The sequence below is a fragment of the Protopterus annectens genome, chromosome 6.part0 (genome assembly GCF_019279795.1).
Source record: "Protopterus annectens isolate FY-2018-M chromosome 6.part0, PAN1.0, whole genome shotgun sequence".
NCBI lineage: Eukaryota > Metazoa > Chordata > Ceratodontiformes > Protopteridae > Protopterus > Protopterus annectens.
This window is the reverse complement of record NC_056737.1, coordinates 423,087,269-423,105,467: the sequence shown is the minus strand read 5'-3', so window position 1 is coordinate 423,105,467 and position 18,199 is coordinate 423,087,269. Positions and strand designations below refer to the sequence as shown.

Here is an 18,199-nt window from a genome sequence, read left to right as displayed (position 1 = left end):
GTACCTAAAAAACCTACGGTCTCAACAAAGCCACAGTTTGGAAAGAATTATACCACTCATTCCATGTCTTCAAAAGGAATTTCTGTGGTGGGCTCAAGCATGCCAAAGAAACATAGGTCTCCTTTTCTGCATACCTCAAGCAAATCAGATAATCACAACAGACGCCTCGGACTACGCCTGGGAGGCGCACATGACAGATAAGTGCATTCAGGGAAAATGGTCCCAAAAAGAAAAGCACCTACACATCAATCAAAAGGAAACGCTAGCAGTGCAAAATACTATTATGGCCTTCAAAGACCTACTGCATCCAGGTCAGCTATTGATAAGGACAGACAACACCACAGTGATGTGGTACATAAACAAACAGGGAGGAACTCATTCATACCCCCTGTGCAGACTAGCCATGTCCCTTTGGAACACGGCTCTGGAATTGCAAATCCAACTTCAAGCACAATTCCTGCCAGGAAAGGAAAACACACTGGCAGACAGCCTAAGCAGAAATATGACAGATCCACACGAATGGAAGTTGCATCCTCAAGTTTTCGCAAAGATAACTCAGGCATGGGGACGTCCAGACATAGATCTCTTTGCTACCCACAGAAATTACCAACTGGAAAAATTTTGCTCAAGGATCTATCACCCACAGGCCTGGAAAGTGGACGCACTTTCTTTCAATTGGACAACATTGACAGTCTATGCCTTTCCACCTCTTCCTCTGCTGCCCAAAGTTCTATTAAAAGCCAGAGCAGAGAGGCCAAACATGATTCTCATTGCTCCAGACTGGCAAAGACAACACTGGTATCCAATCCTGAAGAGCCTGACACATTCCCCACCATAGATCCTGCCTCTAGTGCCTCTTCTGTTGTCCCAGCACAACTTCAAAACTCTTCACAGTCAGCTGAAAACCCTCAATCTAGCCGCATGGAGAATCCCTTGATTTCCCAACAGACCCTCCTCTCCAAGGAGGTGCAGGATGTCATATTGGAGGCCAGAAGACCTTCTACTAGAAAAGCCTACTCCGCCAGATGGAAACGGTTTTGTGCCTGAAATCAGAAAAAGGGCCAGAATCCTTGGGAAATTTACCTCAAATATTACAGTACCTAGCTGAGATGTTAAACAGTGGACTTTCCTTCTCCTCCATCAAGATCCATGCTTCAGCCATTTCTGCACAATACAACACAGATCCTCCTTTATTCTCTCATCCTCTCTTAAGACAGTTCCTCAGAGGGGCTAAGAATATAAACCCCCCAAGGAAACCACCAGTACCTGCTTTGGACCTCAACTTCATTTTGGAAAAACTGACCCTGCCTCCATTTGAGCCAGCTGCTTCAACAGAACTGCAATATTTGTCATGGAAAACAGCCTTCCTTCTGGCTATCACCTCAGCACGCAGGGTTTCGGAACTACAGGCCCTCATGGCTGTGCAACCTTTCATCATTTTCCATCAGTACAGAGTTTCCTTACGAACCAACCCTTCCTTTATGCTAGAGGTAGTATCCAGTGTAGCCTTGAATCAGACTATCCACTTACCTACCTTTTACCCTAACCCACAAAACAAAGGGGAAAGACTACTACATTCCTTGGACATTCACAGACAACTTTGTTATTATTTGGACAGGACAAAGCCATTCAGAAAATCCAAGCAGCTCTTTGTGTCCTATGCTACAGGTGCTCAAGGAAAGGCTATCTCCAAACAGACAATCTCAAAATGGATAGCCCACTGCATACGCTTTTGTTACTCATTTCATGGAAAAACTATGCCTTCAAGCATCAGATCCCACTCCACAAGGGCCACAGCCACCTCTGCAGCTTTCCTCAGGGGGGGGTTCCTACCAAGGACATTTTGGAAGCAGCCACTTGGAGTTCTGTGCACACTTTCTCCAAGCACTATCACCTTCCACTTTACTCTAAATCTAGAGCGGGCTTTGCCACAGCAGTCTTGCAGGGCATCCTTGCTCCTCCTACTTCCACTTAGTGCCTGCCACCCCTTTTTAGCTTTGGGATTCTACCCATCTGTTATGACTGCAGCTGTATGCACGATGAACACAGTACAGTTTTGTACCTACCATAAATGTAGATGTTCGAGTGCTAATACAGCTGCAGTCCAGGTTTCCCTCCCTCCATCCCCTCTTGGGACAGGCCTTATGACAAACACCTTCTCATACAACCTGATTGGGGTATTCTTTTATGGTGTATTTGCTTGCAAACTACTGTTTTTTGGTTATTCTATATTACATTATTACATAAGTTTATGTTTTGCCTTCCTTCTGGGGGCACCTGACATCTGGGGCAAGAAAAACTGAAGAAGATGGCGTCGGCTGGTTCTTTTATAACCTTGCCGCACTGACGTCAGGGAAGAAGCGACGACAACCGACGCCAGACCTAGACTTTGGAATTCGGCCGACCGAGGACCCGCATGATGGCAGGATAACCCATCTGTTATGACTGCAGCTGTATTAGCACTCGAACATCTACATTTATGGTAGGTACAAAACTGTACTTTAGCTAAAGTGCTCTACCCATATAGCTAAGGCTCCTGCAGTAGTGATCAATGTGATGAACATAGTACAGTTGTACAAGTTGAACTTAACATAACAGTAGATGTTTGAATGGTCACAGCTGCTGTACTGCTCCGTCTCTCCATCCCCTTTGTATTTTGGTTTGCTTTTTTATGCTAGGGTATGAACATTTTTTGTTCCTGGCATTATCCTTTTAGGGCTCAGCCTCCCCCTCTCTCTACTGGTAGGAAAGTTCCTAAGGGCTTTGCACTCAGACTTGTTTTTTAGTCATCTCAGCTCAAGTTGCCTGACAGCTTGAGCATGTGGAAGCTGCCCTAAAGCTTTGAAAGCTGGCTGGCTGTTATATCCTTGGCATAATATAACCCATATAGCTAAGTCTACTTCAGCAGTGATCATTCAAACGTCTTCTGTTATGGTAAGTTCAGCTACACCACTGTACTTTCTTTGCAAAGAGCAGTTGTTGAGTTGTTGGTCGTTGTTGAGCCAGGTTTCAAGAGAAGTGAATTTTTATTTTTTGGTAAGTTGAGTTATTTCAGGTTGTAAAATGCACGTGTGTGACTTGTATCATCCTCATATTGTATAAGGGAGGTCTGTCTGGTTAGCATTATGGAGGGAAATACTTTAAAATGTATTAAAGTACAGTAAAAATGAGGGGGTCCTAATGTTGAGCCCTGGGGTACACCACTAGTGACAGGAATGTAGGAGGGCACATTGCTGCCTGTCAGACATGTAGCTATTGAATCAATGTAAGGAGCTGGGAAATAAGTGAGTTCAGACATTTGATTAAGGAGTTTACTATTGGAAACCATATCAAAAGAGTTGGAGAGATCCAGGAGTAAGGAGGAAACCAGTTTGCCAGAATACCTTTGTTTATTTATGCTTTTCATGAAGGGTATTAGAATGGTACTTGTGCTGTGGGTAGGTCAGAAGCCAGGTTTGTGTGGGGGTTAGGCGTCACTGTTGTAGGAGATAATGGAGAAGTTGTTTTGCAAGCATTTCTCAAGGATTTTAGAGACAGTTAATTGAAATGGCGTAAAAGTTGGATATATCTGCTGAACTACCTCCTTTGTGCAAGGGTGTGATGTATGATTTTTTTCAGTTGATGGGCACGTATGTTTGAGTAGAAATCTACTGATTTAAGATTCACACACAGTAGGCTATGACAGCAGCTGCCATTTTAAGGTATTGAGGTGGGAGGCTGTGTCTGCAGCTGTGGAGCATGTTACGAGTCAAAGTTTTTTTTTAAGTGGAGGTAAATGCACTGTTTTCAGTGAAGATGTTGGATTGGACATTGAGCTACATTGGTTTCTGATTTGGGAGTAGGGTGAGGGTGGACTAGTACTAGATGATGTGGATTATATCCTGTGTGAGCTGAAAACACACCAAACACAAAACCATACATAATATTATTAAATAAATAAATTATCCTGTGTGAGTCTGTGGGATTACTAATGTTAGATGTGGTGGTTAAAGTTGGAGATGGTCTGGTACAAGGTGGTGAGTCACTGGTTAGATTGGCAATGCTTTTTATAAGTGTTGAAAGTGGTTAAGGTATCTTGTGGTAATTTGCAATGAGAAAGACTAGAAGCACTTTTATTACCTGGGTTTAGTAGTTTGTGTATTGAGGACCTTTATTTTTGTGATTGAATTGGAAATGACTACAGCATTGGTTTTTATTGTCTGTTTTTTGCTAAGTTAAGAAGTTCTCTAGGTTTTCAGGTTACGGGATGTTTTGTGCTTAAGTCATGCTTTCCAATCTTTGCCTGTCTTGTTCTTTGCAGTCTTAGGATAGATAACTGTGGATAATGATTTAGTTTTACTCTTTTTTTTCTACGAAGTGGGGCATGACTTTTTAGGGTATCTAGGGATAAGGTGTTGAATGTTTTAACTGCATCATGTAGAGGAAGAGTATATAAATTGGACCAGTTATTTGATTTTTAAGGTATTGATGAAGTAAGTCTTTGGCTTTAAGATTTGTTTGTTTTAATTGGTAATTAAAATTATGACAGTGGTGATTTAGGGAGCGGATGCAGCATATTGTGAGAAATTATTGGAATAATGATTGTCTTTTGCTATTGGTTGTGAGGGAGGAAGGAGGTAAAGTAAGCTGAGTAGAGAATGGGGTGATTATAGATGTAGGGCAGGGGAGTGGAGTGTGCACAAGCTTCCTCTGAGTACTTGTAGGTTGAATTTTGCACTGGTTGTGAGCTTGCTTAAAGTGTTTATCACTGTGAATATAGGTGCACATATACTGAGATATGAATTAAGTAATGCCCATTGCTCCAAAGTTTGTTACCCTGCTTCTTATTCATCTGTTTGCCGGTATGCTTATAAATTTAAGTGTTTACCATTTTTGGAAGATCAGACATTCAAATCTCTCTGAGTTATTAACTCTGTACTTGTGCAGTTAATCATTATTGAGCCTAAAAATAGTTATGGTGCTGTCCTTACAGTTTGCTTATTAGTGCTTTTATAGTTGCATTTTAGTATATTTCAGTTTATTTGTAGAAGTAATAAGTTGATTATGATAATTTATAGGAAAGTAGTTGCTGAGTAAGTGGGGTGCAGTAATAGTAGCCTTGGATTGATTGATGTTGTGCTATGCATTTAGAGCAGAGAAATAGCAGTGACACATTTGCAAAACTGACTCGAGTACAATTGTGGAAATTTATTAAAACAGAGCGCATAATTCTGGCATTTCTATTCTGCATCTCTCCTAAATATAGCAACAAGCCTAACCCCAACCAAATCAGTGTGAATAATATGAAGCCTGGATTGGTGAATGGAACAGGGGTACCAGGACAGACTGCGGGAGTAGGACGAGCATGTGAAAGTTGTTACAGTAAGTTTGATAAACTTTGTAATTATGAATAGCGTATTTACAGAGCAGGCACATGAGATTATTGTAAGTCTCTGGCTGAAGTATTACCATATTTAATAGTAACATGTTGGTATTTTCAGAGGCTTTTTTTTCTTCTTTTAATGGATGACTCCCGTAAAATTCTGAAATGTTGTGAGTGGGGACCTCATGAAAACTTTTGAAAGTTCTCTGGGGTTGGTAATTGCAGCAGACACCAGTTGATTTAATACTAAGAACCTCAAGGCCCTCTGGTGGGACTCTTCCTTTCCACCACCCTCAGAAATCAGCTTCATTTTTGTTTACTACATTTTGATTGTGTTAATCCATTATGGCTGACAGTTTGATGATTCATTAATTTTGTTACTTCTATTGTTTAGATCTCTGTCCTTGCTATCATTGATTAAAATTACCTGCATTCACAGTCTTCTTTTCTTCTGAATTCTTTGTGATATTTGATAACTCCTTCCTTAGGGTGGTGGGTGGAAGCTGCTTATCCGACAGCTGAGATGCTGTATGTCCAAATAGGAGGGCAGAAGCTTATTAAGTGGGTACTTTTTTCAGACTAGCAGACAAGACCTAGTTCTTCTACAGGTAAGTTACTAAGATTTATGGGTCTTTACAGGGGTGGAGATTAACAGTAGATCTGAAGTAGTTTACTTAATTTGGTCTTCAACCTGTGGGTTACGGATCTGTATCGAATCTGAGCTGGCAACTATTACCTGCTCTGAGCTCCAAACTCCTCCCCTTACTCATAATACACCTCTACTGCCTTCCATCTCCATCTCCAGATCTCGTTTGCCAGGACTAGCTTATGCATCGTGATCTCTTGAGCTCCAACTTATTCAAGTGGGTAAAACCTATTTGAGTATCTTTTTTTCTTAAAAAATTGTTAGTGTTAGTATAGGTTCCCCTTTCTCCTCCCCTCGCTTGGTGCGTCGAGTTAGAATGTTAGGATAGTTAGAGTAGTTTGTATTGTTGTGTAGATTTTTGCTTCCCCTCCCCCAATTCAGTGTTTTCTGTGTACAAGTGTGGTGAGTGGGTGTGTGTGTGTGTGTCCATAAGAAAGAAACAACGTTTTTTTACCAAAGTGATGACGGTGGTAGCGGCTCACCTGAGGCTTCAGGGAATTCAGGTCTATCCATACCTGGATGATTGACTCCTCACTGCTCCCACCAGGCGTCTACTCTCCCAAACCAGGGATTATTTCCTGACTCTTGCCCTGTATTTGGGGATCACAATCAACGCATCCATGTCTCTCCTAGATCCTCTACAGGTGATAGACTACATTGGTGCCAGGATAGATACTCTTCAGTGCAAAATCTTCCTGACCTCGGAGAGAGTTCTAAACCTGAGGATGCATGTCACTCTGGTTTACCACTCTCATCTCCCAATGGTAAAATCAGTGTCGAGGGCTTTAGGCTCGATGGCGGCGACCATAACTCTCCTCCCGTGTGCCCGGTTACATACGAGAATTCTACAGTGGACTCTAGCTGTACTGTGGTCCCTGTTGGAACTGCCATTGGCATATCCATTTCAACTCAGTTGAGTCTGTTAGTCGTCCCTCCTATGGTGGATGTGCTCTCCGGACATTTTGGAGGGATGCTCTCTTCGTTCCAGCCCTGGCCCAAGCCACAGTGACCACGGATGCCTCCCAACTCGGGTGGGGGAGGCATTGTTTGGGCAGGACAGTCCAAAGCCCCCATAGAGACCAGTTTGCACATAAATGTTCTAGAGATGAGGGCGGTCCTTCTAATGTTGCAGGCCCTTCATGCCTTTCTTCCTCTGGGAATGATAGCAATTCATTCAGACAACATGTCAGTGGTCTGGTATATCATCAAACAGGGAGGGACCAGATCTGTACCCCCTTTTTTGCGAGATCATGAGAGTGTGGAAATTGGGCATTCTCCACCATTGCTTTCTCATCGCAACGCACATTCCGGGATGGTCCAACATCCTAACAGACAGGTTGTCAGACCATTCTGATGCATTACGAGTGGTCTCTGAATATGTCAGTAGTGGAACAGCTCTTCAGCGAATGGGGGTCAACCTTGCTGCAATCTCTCCGCATCTCCTTTCAACACGAAGTGCAGCAAGTGTTTCATTCTGAAACCCCGGCCAGACACTCTAGTTCAGGCTTGGTGTTCTGTATGCTTACCCGCCGGTACCTTCCGAGGTTTCTACAGAAAGCTTGTCGACTGGGAAGCAAAGTGATCCTCATTGCCCCATTCTGGCCTCGCCCAGGTATGGTTTCCCTTCCTTTGGTCTCACCTTCTGGCTCCGCCTTGGATCCTAGATCCCATTCAAGATCTAATTTCACACCCTTCGAGGGTGCCTGATCTGAATCTGGACAGTTTGATGCTATATCGCAGCAAGTGGAATCATTTTTCCTTTGGGGCCTCTCAAAGGAGTTTAGACCCTTTCATGGCTCCTATTTCCATCATTCTTGATTTTCTAGCTGATATTTTTCAACACGGAGCTAGTTTTTCTACTGTCAAGGTTTAGTTGGGTGCTATCTTTCATTTTCATGTGGGTGAGAATTCTGCCTCTTTAGCCTCTTCCAGACTGTGTAAAGCCTTTAATAAAGACAGCTTTTTGTTATGCCCCCCCCCCCCCCCCCCCCCCGGTCAAAGATCCTGTTCCCCCATGGGACCTTACTATGGTTCTTCAAGCTTTGGTTGCCCCACCTTTCGAGGCTGCCGCAACTGCATATCTGAAATGTTTATCTTGGAAAACAGCTTTTCTGGTGGCTATTACCTCTGCCAAAAGGGTCTCAGAATTACAGGCCTTGTCCATCAAAGTTTCTTGTATGATTTTTCACAAAGATAGGGTTTCCCTTTGAACCAATCCATCCTTTCTTCCTAAGGTGGCTTCACCAGTCAATATCAATCAGACCATCAATTTGCCTGTGTTTTTTCCCCAATTTTACTAACAAGATGGAATACAAACTCCACCTGTTGGATGTTCATAGACAGTTACGATTCTATTTACACAGGACAAAAAATTTACGTAAATCTGATCAATTGTTTGTATCCTTAGGTTTCTTTTTGGGGAAACCTATCTTCAAGGTCACTGTTGCTAGATGGATCTCTTCATGCATCCTTCAGGTATATGAGGACAGAGGCATGTCTCCTCCAGGTCAGGTAAAAGCTCATTCCACTAGGTCCATGGCTACTTCTGCGGCCTTTTGGTCTAGAGTGTCTTTGGATGATATTTGTTCTGCAGCTACTTGGTCCTCATCTCATATGTTTATTTCTCATTACAAATTGGATTTGACTTCCAGAAGGAGAGCATCCTTTGTATGTTCATCGTGTTTAACTGTTGCAGTCATTACAATTGGGTTATCCTGCTGGCAGGCTACCAGCAGTCGGCCCAAGTTCCAACGTCTAGGTCCGGCACCTGTTGCCTCCTCCCTGACGTCAGTACTCCAGGGGTATAAAAGATGCAGCCGACGCCATTTTCTTCTTGCTGTGCGGTGCCCGAAGCAAAAGCAGTTCACAAGTGCCGGTCAGCCGACTCCTGAGATTTTCAGATTCGAATTTCAGATCCGAAGTTTTCATTAAAGCTAAGTACCCCATTGGGGAAACTTTTTTCTTGCTCCAGACCGACATCAGAAAAAGTTAATAATTGTATTTCTTGTGGGAAGCAAGTACCTCATAAGGATTTTCATTCTTAGTGTATTCCTTGCCTAGGCCCTGACCACGATGTTGCTAGCTGTCGGTTTTGTGCTAGATTTAACCAATGCACTATTAAGCGTCGGTACGATTTTGCATTTCATTACTTTGGTAGAAAATTCAATTATATAATGCCGTCATAACAGCCGACTACCAGAGTTTATAAAAAGCGCAAAGAAAAAGACAAGGACAGGCATCCGAGGTCCAAAACCGACGAGGCTTCCGCTTGGCCTGTCGCCGGTTCTCAGTGAGGTGCTTTCGCAGCCCCTGACACCCGCTACCTCAGAGCCACAGGCCGCTTCCGACTCCCACGTGGAGCCGACTAGGCCTCTGGAAACTCAAGCTATTGGACACTCGGAAACAATTCCCTCAGATGGGTTCGGAGCTGCTGAGCAGGCATTGGCTTCTGAGGGTGTTTTCGGACCTACACAGTTGTATGCAAAGCCAACTTCAGCTACAAAGGCAAAGACTGAAGCAGCTCTAAAGACAAAGAAACAAGTACAGCATTCTCCTGGACAGGCCTCCATGCCTAAAAAACAGATGCTTAAAATGGCCGAAGACCTAATTACTTTGATCAGGGGTTCCCATCCCCCTCCTGATAAGAGGGCTAGGCAAGAGATAGAATATGAATCTTCAGATCAAGTTTTCATTTCCTCTGATTCCTCTTTTGAACAGGAATATTCCCTTCCTCCCTATGAGGATTCTGATGCTGAAGAATCTATCCCTTCAGCCTCTCCTCCTGAGGATTATTCTTTTGGGGAAACCCTGCATACAATGAGAGAACATTTCCACTGGGAGAGCCAAGATTACTCAGAATCTAAGAAAAGGCTCAGAGACTTCTTTTTATTACCTCAGCACAGGCCCCTTGCTATTCCTCCTGTTTTAGACATTGTAGAAGATGTATTTTCAGAGTCCGGTCTATCTCCCGACTCTTTACCACCAGCTCCTGTTAAGCCAGACAGATACTACAGGGTTCCGGATTCACATAAATTTCTTTACAAAAACCCTGCTGCTGACCCAGAAACTATTTCTCAGGGTCCCAAGGCTTCCACTGCAAAAAAACTTATCCCCTCTGATTGGGATTCAAGGCCCCTGGACAGATGGGGCAAAAAGATTTATACATCTGCTACCTTGGCTGTAAGAGCTTTAAATTGTCAGTTTCATATGCTTAAATACCAGCAATATCTTATGTCACTGCTTAAACAGAAAATGCTGACAAATTCAGAATGTGCAGAAAACAAAGAAATAAAGGATTTATTGCATGCAGCTAAACAAGTGGGAAAGCATACTTTGTAATGTGGTTTTGATTCTCTGGAGGCCTCCTACAGGGCCGCAGTTACAGGTTCTGTCATTAGAAGGCATGCTTGGTTAAAAGAACAGAGTCTGCCTGATCATGTTAAAGCAAAACTATTAGATGCTCCATTACAACATGATACCTTGTTTGGTGTTAAAGCAGAAGAGGTGTTGAAGAAAATGGAGGACAAAGCTAAATCTATGCAAACAATGAAGGATTTCTTACAGGTACAGCCTCCCAGATTTAGCGGGAACTGGCCTACAAAGAATTGGTCCTTTCCCATGTCAGACAGACCACAGAGAGGCAGATACAGACGCCCCAGAGGCAGATCACGGCCCCAAGACTCATACAGGCCTAAACAATGGGGTGCTTCTAAAAAGTGGAGAGGAAAAATCACAGCCATACAGGAAACAGTCTCAATGACTTTCCCCTGCCAGCTCCAAACACTTATCTTCTGACAGCTCCTTTGGGGGGAAAACTAGCACTTTTTTCACAAAATTGGCACATGATCACCCAGGACAAATGGGTCTTAAATATTGTTTAAAACACACACCGCTGTCCGGTTACAATAAAGGCTGTCCTCCACCTTATTAATTCCAAGGAACGAGCGAAACTGAACGAATGGTGAAAAAGTTTTAATGCAACTCATAAAACAAATACAACAAAACAAGTAAACAGATTAAGCGCGCTTTCATCTCATAACCTGAGATTTCATCAGAATCATCTGTTTGTTTTAAAAAAACTTCCATATTTAAATAACCTTCCACTCTTTTACATTGGCTAGTTCTGGCGCTCAAAAGCCTAGATATATTTTATTGTGTTATATTACAGCGTTGGTAAAATGCCATATTAAAATACTCTGTTTATAGCACTTTTATAAGAATGTGGTATAACTTGAAAAGCAATGCTTAAAAAGTTAAAAAATGTATGTCACATACATACATAAATGTATACAATATAAAGACTTCATATTTACTATAGTAAAAATATATATAATATATTACATAACCTATCTAATCTATTCAAAAATAATTCAACACTAACCTATATATTAGAACTATATAAATAAATTGTTAACAGTATATAAATGTGTAAATATAATTTATATACTGTTAACAATTTATATACTGTTTATTTATTTATATAGTTCTAATATATAGGATAGCGTTGAATTATTTTTGAATAGATTAGATAGGTTATGTATTATATTATATATATTTTTACTATAGTAAGTATGAAGTCTTTATATTTTTATACATTTATGTATGTATGTGACATACATTTTTTAACTTTTTAAGCATTGCTTTTCAAGCTATATCACATTCTTATAAAAGTGCTATAAACAGAGTATTTTAATATGGCATTTTACCAACGCTGTAATATAACACATAAAATATATCTAGGCTTTTGAGCACCAGAACTAGCCAATGGAAAAGAGTGGAAGGTTATTTAAATATGGAAGTTTTTTAAAAACAAACAGATGATTCTGATGAAGTCTCAGGTTATGAGATGAAAGCACGCTTAATCTGTTTACTTGTTTTGTTGTATTTGTTTTATGAGTTACATTAAAACTTTTTCACCATTCGTTCAGTTTTGCTCATTCCTTGGAATTAATAAGGTGGAGGACAGCCTTTATTGTAACCGGACAGCGGTGTGTGTGTTATATGGTTGGTCATCTTAAATATCGTTTCTCAAGGTTACAGGTTCCACTTTCACACCCTGCCAAGTCCAAACGGTATGCCAGACCTGCCATGCAATCATGGGCAGAGGCGCAAAAACAAGTTTCATCCCTCATGGACATGAGTCATTCAGCAAGTACCACAGCAAGAGCAGGAACTAGGATTTTACTCAAGGCTATTCTTGGTACCCAGAAAAAACAAAGCCTGGAGACCAGTACTGGACCTGTCTATCCTAAACACATTCCTGGATATTTCAAAATGTTAACTCTGCAGCAACTTCTGCCCGTGTTGGGCAAGAAGGCTTGGCTTGTGACTTTAGACCTAAAAGATGCATACCTGCATGTCCCAATCAGACAATCATGCAGAAGATACCTCAGATTTATAGCTGGCTGTATGCATTACCAATTCTCTGCACTGCCCTTTGGCTTATCTGCTGCGCCCAAGGTCTTCACAAAATGCCTGGCATGAGTAATTGCATTTTGCAGACAAAGAGGAATACAAATATATCCTTACTTGGACGACTGCCTTATTCAAGCAGAAAACAAGGACACGCTGCTACAGCATCTGGCGTTTGTAAAAAGGTTACTAACAGGTCTAGGGTACACAGTAAACGAAAATAAATCAAAACTCCGTACCCTCACAACAGATAATATTCGTGGGTGCAAGCTTAAATGCAATTGCCCAGATGGCTTATCTCACGCCAGACAAACACAGACAACTGACTGCTTATTTCAAAATGTTGGCAGTAAAGACCCAGTTATCTGCAAGAAAAATTCTGCAGGCTTTGGGCTTCATGGCATCATGCATTCTGCTAATTCCGTATGCAAGACTGCATATGAGGAAACTACAATGGTATCTAAAAAGTGTTTGGACGCAACATTGCCACAGCCAGGAAACAATAATTACCCTCATTCCCTGCCTGCAACAGGAGTTTCGATGGTGGGCAAAAGCCTGTCACCTCAACACGGGACAGCCATTCACCTTACCGACAGCCAGGCAGACATTGACAACAGATGCATCAGATTATGCCTGGGGGGCCCATATGTCAGGAAGATGTATTCAGGGCACATGGTCCCCAAGTCAAATGCATCTACATATCAATCAAAAAGAGATGCTAGCTGTTCAGAATGCCCTGACAGCCTTCAATGATCTACTTCGTCCAGGACAACTACTGATAAAGACGGACAATACTACAGTCATGTGGTACATAAGCAGGGGGGCACACATTCCTACCCCCTCTGCAGACTAGCAATGAGCTTGTGGGACACAGCACTGACTTACCAAGTACATCTGCAAGCACAATTCCTGCCAGGAAGGATAAATACTCTGGCAGACGAACTAAGCAGAAACCTAATGGATCCCCACGAGTGGAAATTGGATCCAGAAGTCTTCAGCATGATGACAAAGACCTGGGGATGCCCGGACATAGAGCTATTTGCCTCCCCTCACAACTGCCAACTACAGAGATTCTGCACAAGGACTTATCACAAGCAAGCATGGAAAGTGGATGCTCTATCTTTCAGCTGGAGAAACCTAACAGTATATGTCTTTCTTCCTCTGCCTTTCCTCCCCAAGGTACTCCTCAAGGTCAGACAAGAGAAGCCAAAAATGATATTGATTGCCCCAGACTGGCCCCACCACCACTGGTACCCAATCCTAAAGAGCTTGTCTCAATGCCCAGCTTGGACATTACCTCATATTCCTCACTTATTGACCTAGCAAGACAGTCAGATACTGCACAGCCAACTCAGGACTTTAAACCTGGCAGCATAGTGGATACTTTAACCATTCAAGACACACCTCTCTCTAAAGCAGTGATGGACGTTATTTTGTTGGCCAGGAGGCCTAGCACCAGAAAATCTTATGCAGAAAAATGGAAGAGATTCTGTGCTTGGAACCAGGCACAAGGTATTGACACGAATGTTCCAAATATTCCTCAGATTTTGCAATACTTAACTGAGATGCTGGCTAAAGGCCTTTCCTTTTCATCAATTAAAATTCATGCCTCTGCCATTTCAGCTCATTACAATACAGAACCACCTATTTTTTCTCATCCATTACTAAGGCAGTACCTCAGAGGGGCCAAAAACATAAGACCTCCAAGGAGAGCACCAATACCTGCATGGGACCACAATTATGTCCTGGAAAAACTCACACTGCCTCCGTTTGAGCCAGCCTCTGCAGCTGATATAAAATTCTTATCTTGGAAAACAGCTCTGCTCCTAGTAACCTCTGCTAGATGAGTCTCAGAGTTGCAGGCACTCATGGCTGTGGAACCTTTTATCATTTTCCATCCAGACAGGGTTTCTCTGAGAACAAACCCTACGTTTATGCCTAAGGTAGTGTCCAGTGTGGCACTTAACCAAACAATTCATTTGCCTACCTTTTACCCAAACCCACAGAATAAAGGTGAGAGACTTCTGCATTCTTTGGACATTCACAGGCAGCTATGCTTCTACTTGGACAGAACCAAAGCTTTCAGAAAGACTGAACAACTTCTAGTAACATATGCTGCAGGATCACAAGGAAAGAAAGCCTATCTCAAAACAGACTATTTCAAAGCGGATAGGCCACTGCATTCATTTCTGCTATTCACAGCATGGCAAATCAGTGCCTAAGGGCATTAGGCCACATTCAACCAGAGCAGCAGCCACTTCAGCAGCCTTCCTCAGAGGAGTACCAACCAAAGACATCTTAGAGGCTGCAACTTGGAGTTCAGTGCATACTTTTGCAAAGCACTATCACTTACCTCTCTACTTTAAATCCAGAGCAGGCTTTGCCACTGCAGTTCTGCAGGGCCGGATAGCCTCTCCTAATCTTGTTTAGCACCAGCCTCCCAACCTTAGCTTTGGGATTCAACCCAATTGTAATGACTGCAACAGTGAAACACGATGAACATAGTACAGTTGTGTACCTAGCATAAATGTAGATGTTCAAGTGTATTCACTGTTGCAGTCCAGGTTACCCTCCCACCATCCCCCTTTTCCTTGCTGGGACTTATCTGTACTTCTGTATTCTATACAACCTATGTGGTGTATTTGCTTGTAGATGAAGGAAAAGTTGTTTTTCTGTATGCATGCTTATTGGCATAATTTAGCCTACCATTTTAGGGGCACCTGACATCTGGGGCAAGAAAAACTGAAGAAAATGGCGTCGGCTGCATCTTTTATACCCCTGGCACACTGACGTCAGGGAGGAGGCGACAGCAACCGACGCCAGACCTAGACTTTGGAACTCGGGCTGACTGCGGGTAGCCTGCCAGCAGGATAACCCAATTGTAATGACTGCAACAGTGAATACACTTGAACATCTACATTTATGGTAGGTACACAACTGTACTTTCTGTGGTGCTCTGGAATATCTTTCCATGAGGGCCTCCCAGGAGTTGCTAGCTGGGTACTCTGTCCCACAGGTTGAAGACCAAATGAAGTAAACTACTTCAGATAAAGAAGTTATGTACTCACCATAATGTTCCATCTGAGTAGTTGTACTTCATTTGTCTTCAACCATCCCTCCCTCTGTCCCCCGGACCTTGGCATATGATCAGCCTATGGGCTGCAGTATAGGTCACAAGTAATTTTTCAGGTTGGGTTATCAGTATAAGACTCAGCAAACTCGAACTGCAGATGGAAGGCAGTGGAGGTGTATTATGGGTAAGGGGAGGAGTTTGGAGCTGATGCTAGTAATAGTTGCTGGCTTGGATCCGATAAGCATCCGTAACCCACAGGTTGAAGACAAATGAAGTACAACTACTCAGATGGAACATTATGGTGAGTACATATCTTCTTTTTTGAGCTTATTCTAGTGTGCCATAGCAAGTAACAGACCAGGTTCTTGTACTGCCCATTCCCCGATTGATTGGTTCAGATCTGGACCTGTCCAGGTTGCTGTTGGGGAGTGGCTAATTTGAGTTACTTGGTCAAAAATTAAGAGCCAAAGTAACTTCTGGGATTCTCCAGACGTGATAGTTTATTCCCATTTGAGGAAGGCTGTCAAGTGAGCCATTGCTAGAGTCTGCTGGCTAAGAGCAAGGTATCAAAGGCTTTTTCTACTCATACCACTATTTAGTTTTGAATCTGTGGGATGTCATGCCTGTGTTTTCTAACAGATTATCAGCCATTCTGACTTCCAGAGCTGTACCCTTCTCAAACAAACTTTGGCTGACTCCCTTTCACTGCCATAACATTGGTATGATGTGTGCTGAACTCTGCCATCTGTACATATTTCTTAAGCCAATGGGATCTAGAGAAATGAATTGGCAAATGGACTGTCTTCTCTTTCCCAGCGTTTATCACCATGACACTTATTGCCATGCTTGCATTTCAGAGTCTGGCTGAAGAAGGCCCTGGTTGACCCCTTAGTGGTACAGAACTATACATGATGTTCATCATGTTTCACTGCTGCAGTCATTACACTTAGGGTGTTCATCGTGTTACCCTGCTGCAGTCATCACACTTGGGTTATCCTGTCATCAGGCGGTCCCGCAGTCGGCCGGATTTCCAAAGTCTTGGTCCGACGTCGGTTGCTGTCGCCTCATCCCTGACGTCAGTGCGCTAGGGGTACATATATAGCAACTGACGCCATTTTCTCCAGTCTTTCTTGCCACTCGGTGCCCGAAGCAGAAGCAGTTCGCAAGTGCCGGTGGGCCGACTACTGAGATTTTCGAATTTGAATTTCAGACCGAAGTCTTCTATAAAGCCAAGTACCCCATTGGGGAAACTTTTCTTGCCTCAGACCGATGTCATAAAAAGTTAACAATTGTATTTCTTGTGGGAAGCAAATACCGCATAAGGATTTTCATTCTTATTGTATACCCTGCCTAGGCCCTGATCACGACGTCACTTCTTGTCGTTTTTGTGCTAGATTTAATAAACGTACTATTAAAAGACGATTTGATTTCGCACCACACTTTTTTGGCAGAAAATTTAATTATAACATGCCTTCAGAGCTACCGACTACCGGCGTGCACAAAAAGTGCAGGGAAAAGGATCGACAGCCCAGGCCTAAGCCCGATTCCGAGGCCTCGGTTGATCCGGTTCTCTGGTTATCAGTGAGGCTCCGACGCAGCCTCTGACTACCGCAGTTGAGGAATCCGAGACCACTACAGATATTTTGACGGAATGTACTAGGCCGACACAGCCTTTTACTTCAGGCCCTACCGACGACTTACCTTCCAAGGACGCCGGTACTTCTGAAACACCTTCACCTTCTGAAGGCGTTTTCAGACCGACTCTTACAGTCAAAACGTTTTTAAAATCGAAGACTCCTTCCAAATCGAAAAAGGCTTCACTTCAGTCTCCTGTTCAAGGCCCTATGCCTAAGAAAAAGATGCTCAAGATGGCTGAAGATCTGATTTCTCTTATCAGGGGTTCCCAGCCTCCTCCTGACAAAAGGCCCAGACAAGAGGAAGAATCTGCTTCCTCTGAACAACTGTCCATTTCTTCGGATTCCTCTGAAGACCAAGACTATTCCTTCTCTCCTTATGAAGATTCTGATGCTGAGGACTCTATTCCCTCAGCTTCCCCTCCAGAAGATTACTCTTTTGGGGAAACTTTACACACTATGAGGGAACATTTCCACTGGGAAGGTCAGGATTACTCTGATTCCAAGAAAAGGCTCAGAGAGTTTCTTTTACTCCCCCAACACAGACCTCTAGCCATCCCTCCTGTTTTGGACATTGTGGATTAGAATCCAGTTTCAACCCTGATTCTCTGCCTCCTGCCCTGGCCAAGCCTGACAGATACTACAGAGTACCTGATTCCCATAAATTCCTTTACAAAAGCCCAGTAGCTGACCCAGAGACTATCTCCCAGGGTCCCAAGGGGGCTAAGGCTTCCATGGCTAAAAATCCAGTACCTTCTGAAAGGGATTCAAGAGCACTAGACATTTGGGGGAAAAAGGTTTACACCTCAGCCACTTTAGCTATGAGAGCTCTAAACTGTCAATTTCATATGCTTAAGTATCAGCAATTTCTGATCTCTCAGTTAAAACAAAAGATAACAACCCTTCCTCAACAATCTGAATTGAAAGAAGTACAGGATTTGTTGCACGCCACCGAGCAGGTGGGCAAACATACCTTACAATGTGGGTTTGATTCTCTGGAGGCCTCCTGCAGAGCAGCTGTCACTGGATCAGTTATACGTAGGCATGCCTGGTTAAAGGAACAAAGTCTGCCT

At 42.9% G+C, this 18,199-nt stretch overlaps 1 protein-coding gene across 5 annotated transcripts in view; it reads left to right on the top strand.

Moving 5' to 3' along the window:
• MTA1 (metastasis associated 1) overlaps positions 1-18,199 on the top strand; it is a 3,368,231-nt gene that overhangs the window by 2,377,329 nt on the left and 972,703 nt on the right. For all 5 annotated transcript variants that reach the window (XM_044074165.1, XM_044074166.1, XM_044074164.1 and 2 more), the window contains exon 12: positions 5,246-5,361. In XM_044074165.1, coding sequence (XP_043930100.1) covers positions 5,246-5,361 — 116 coding nt within the window. The remainder of the gene's footprint in view (positions 1-5,245; positions 5,362-18,199) is intronic.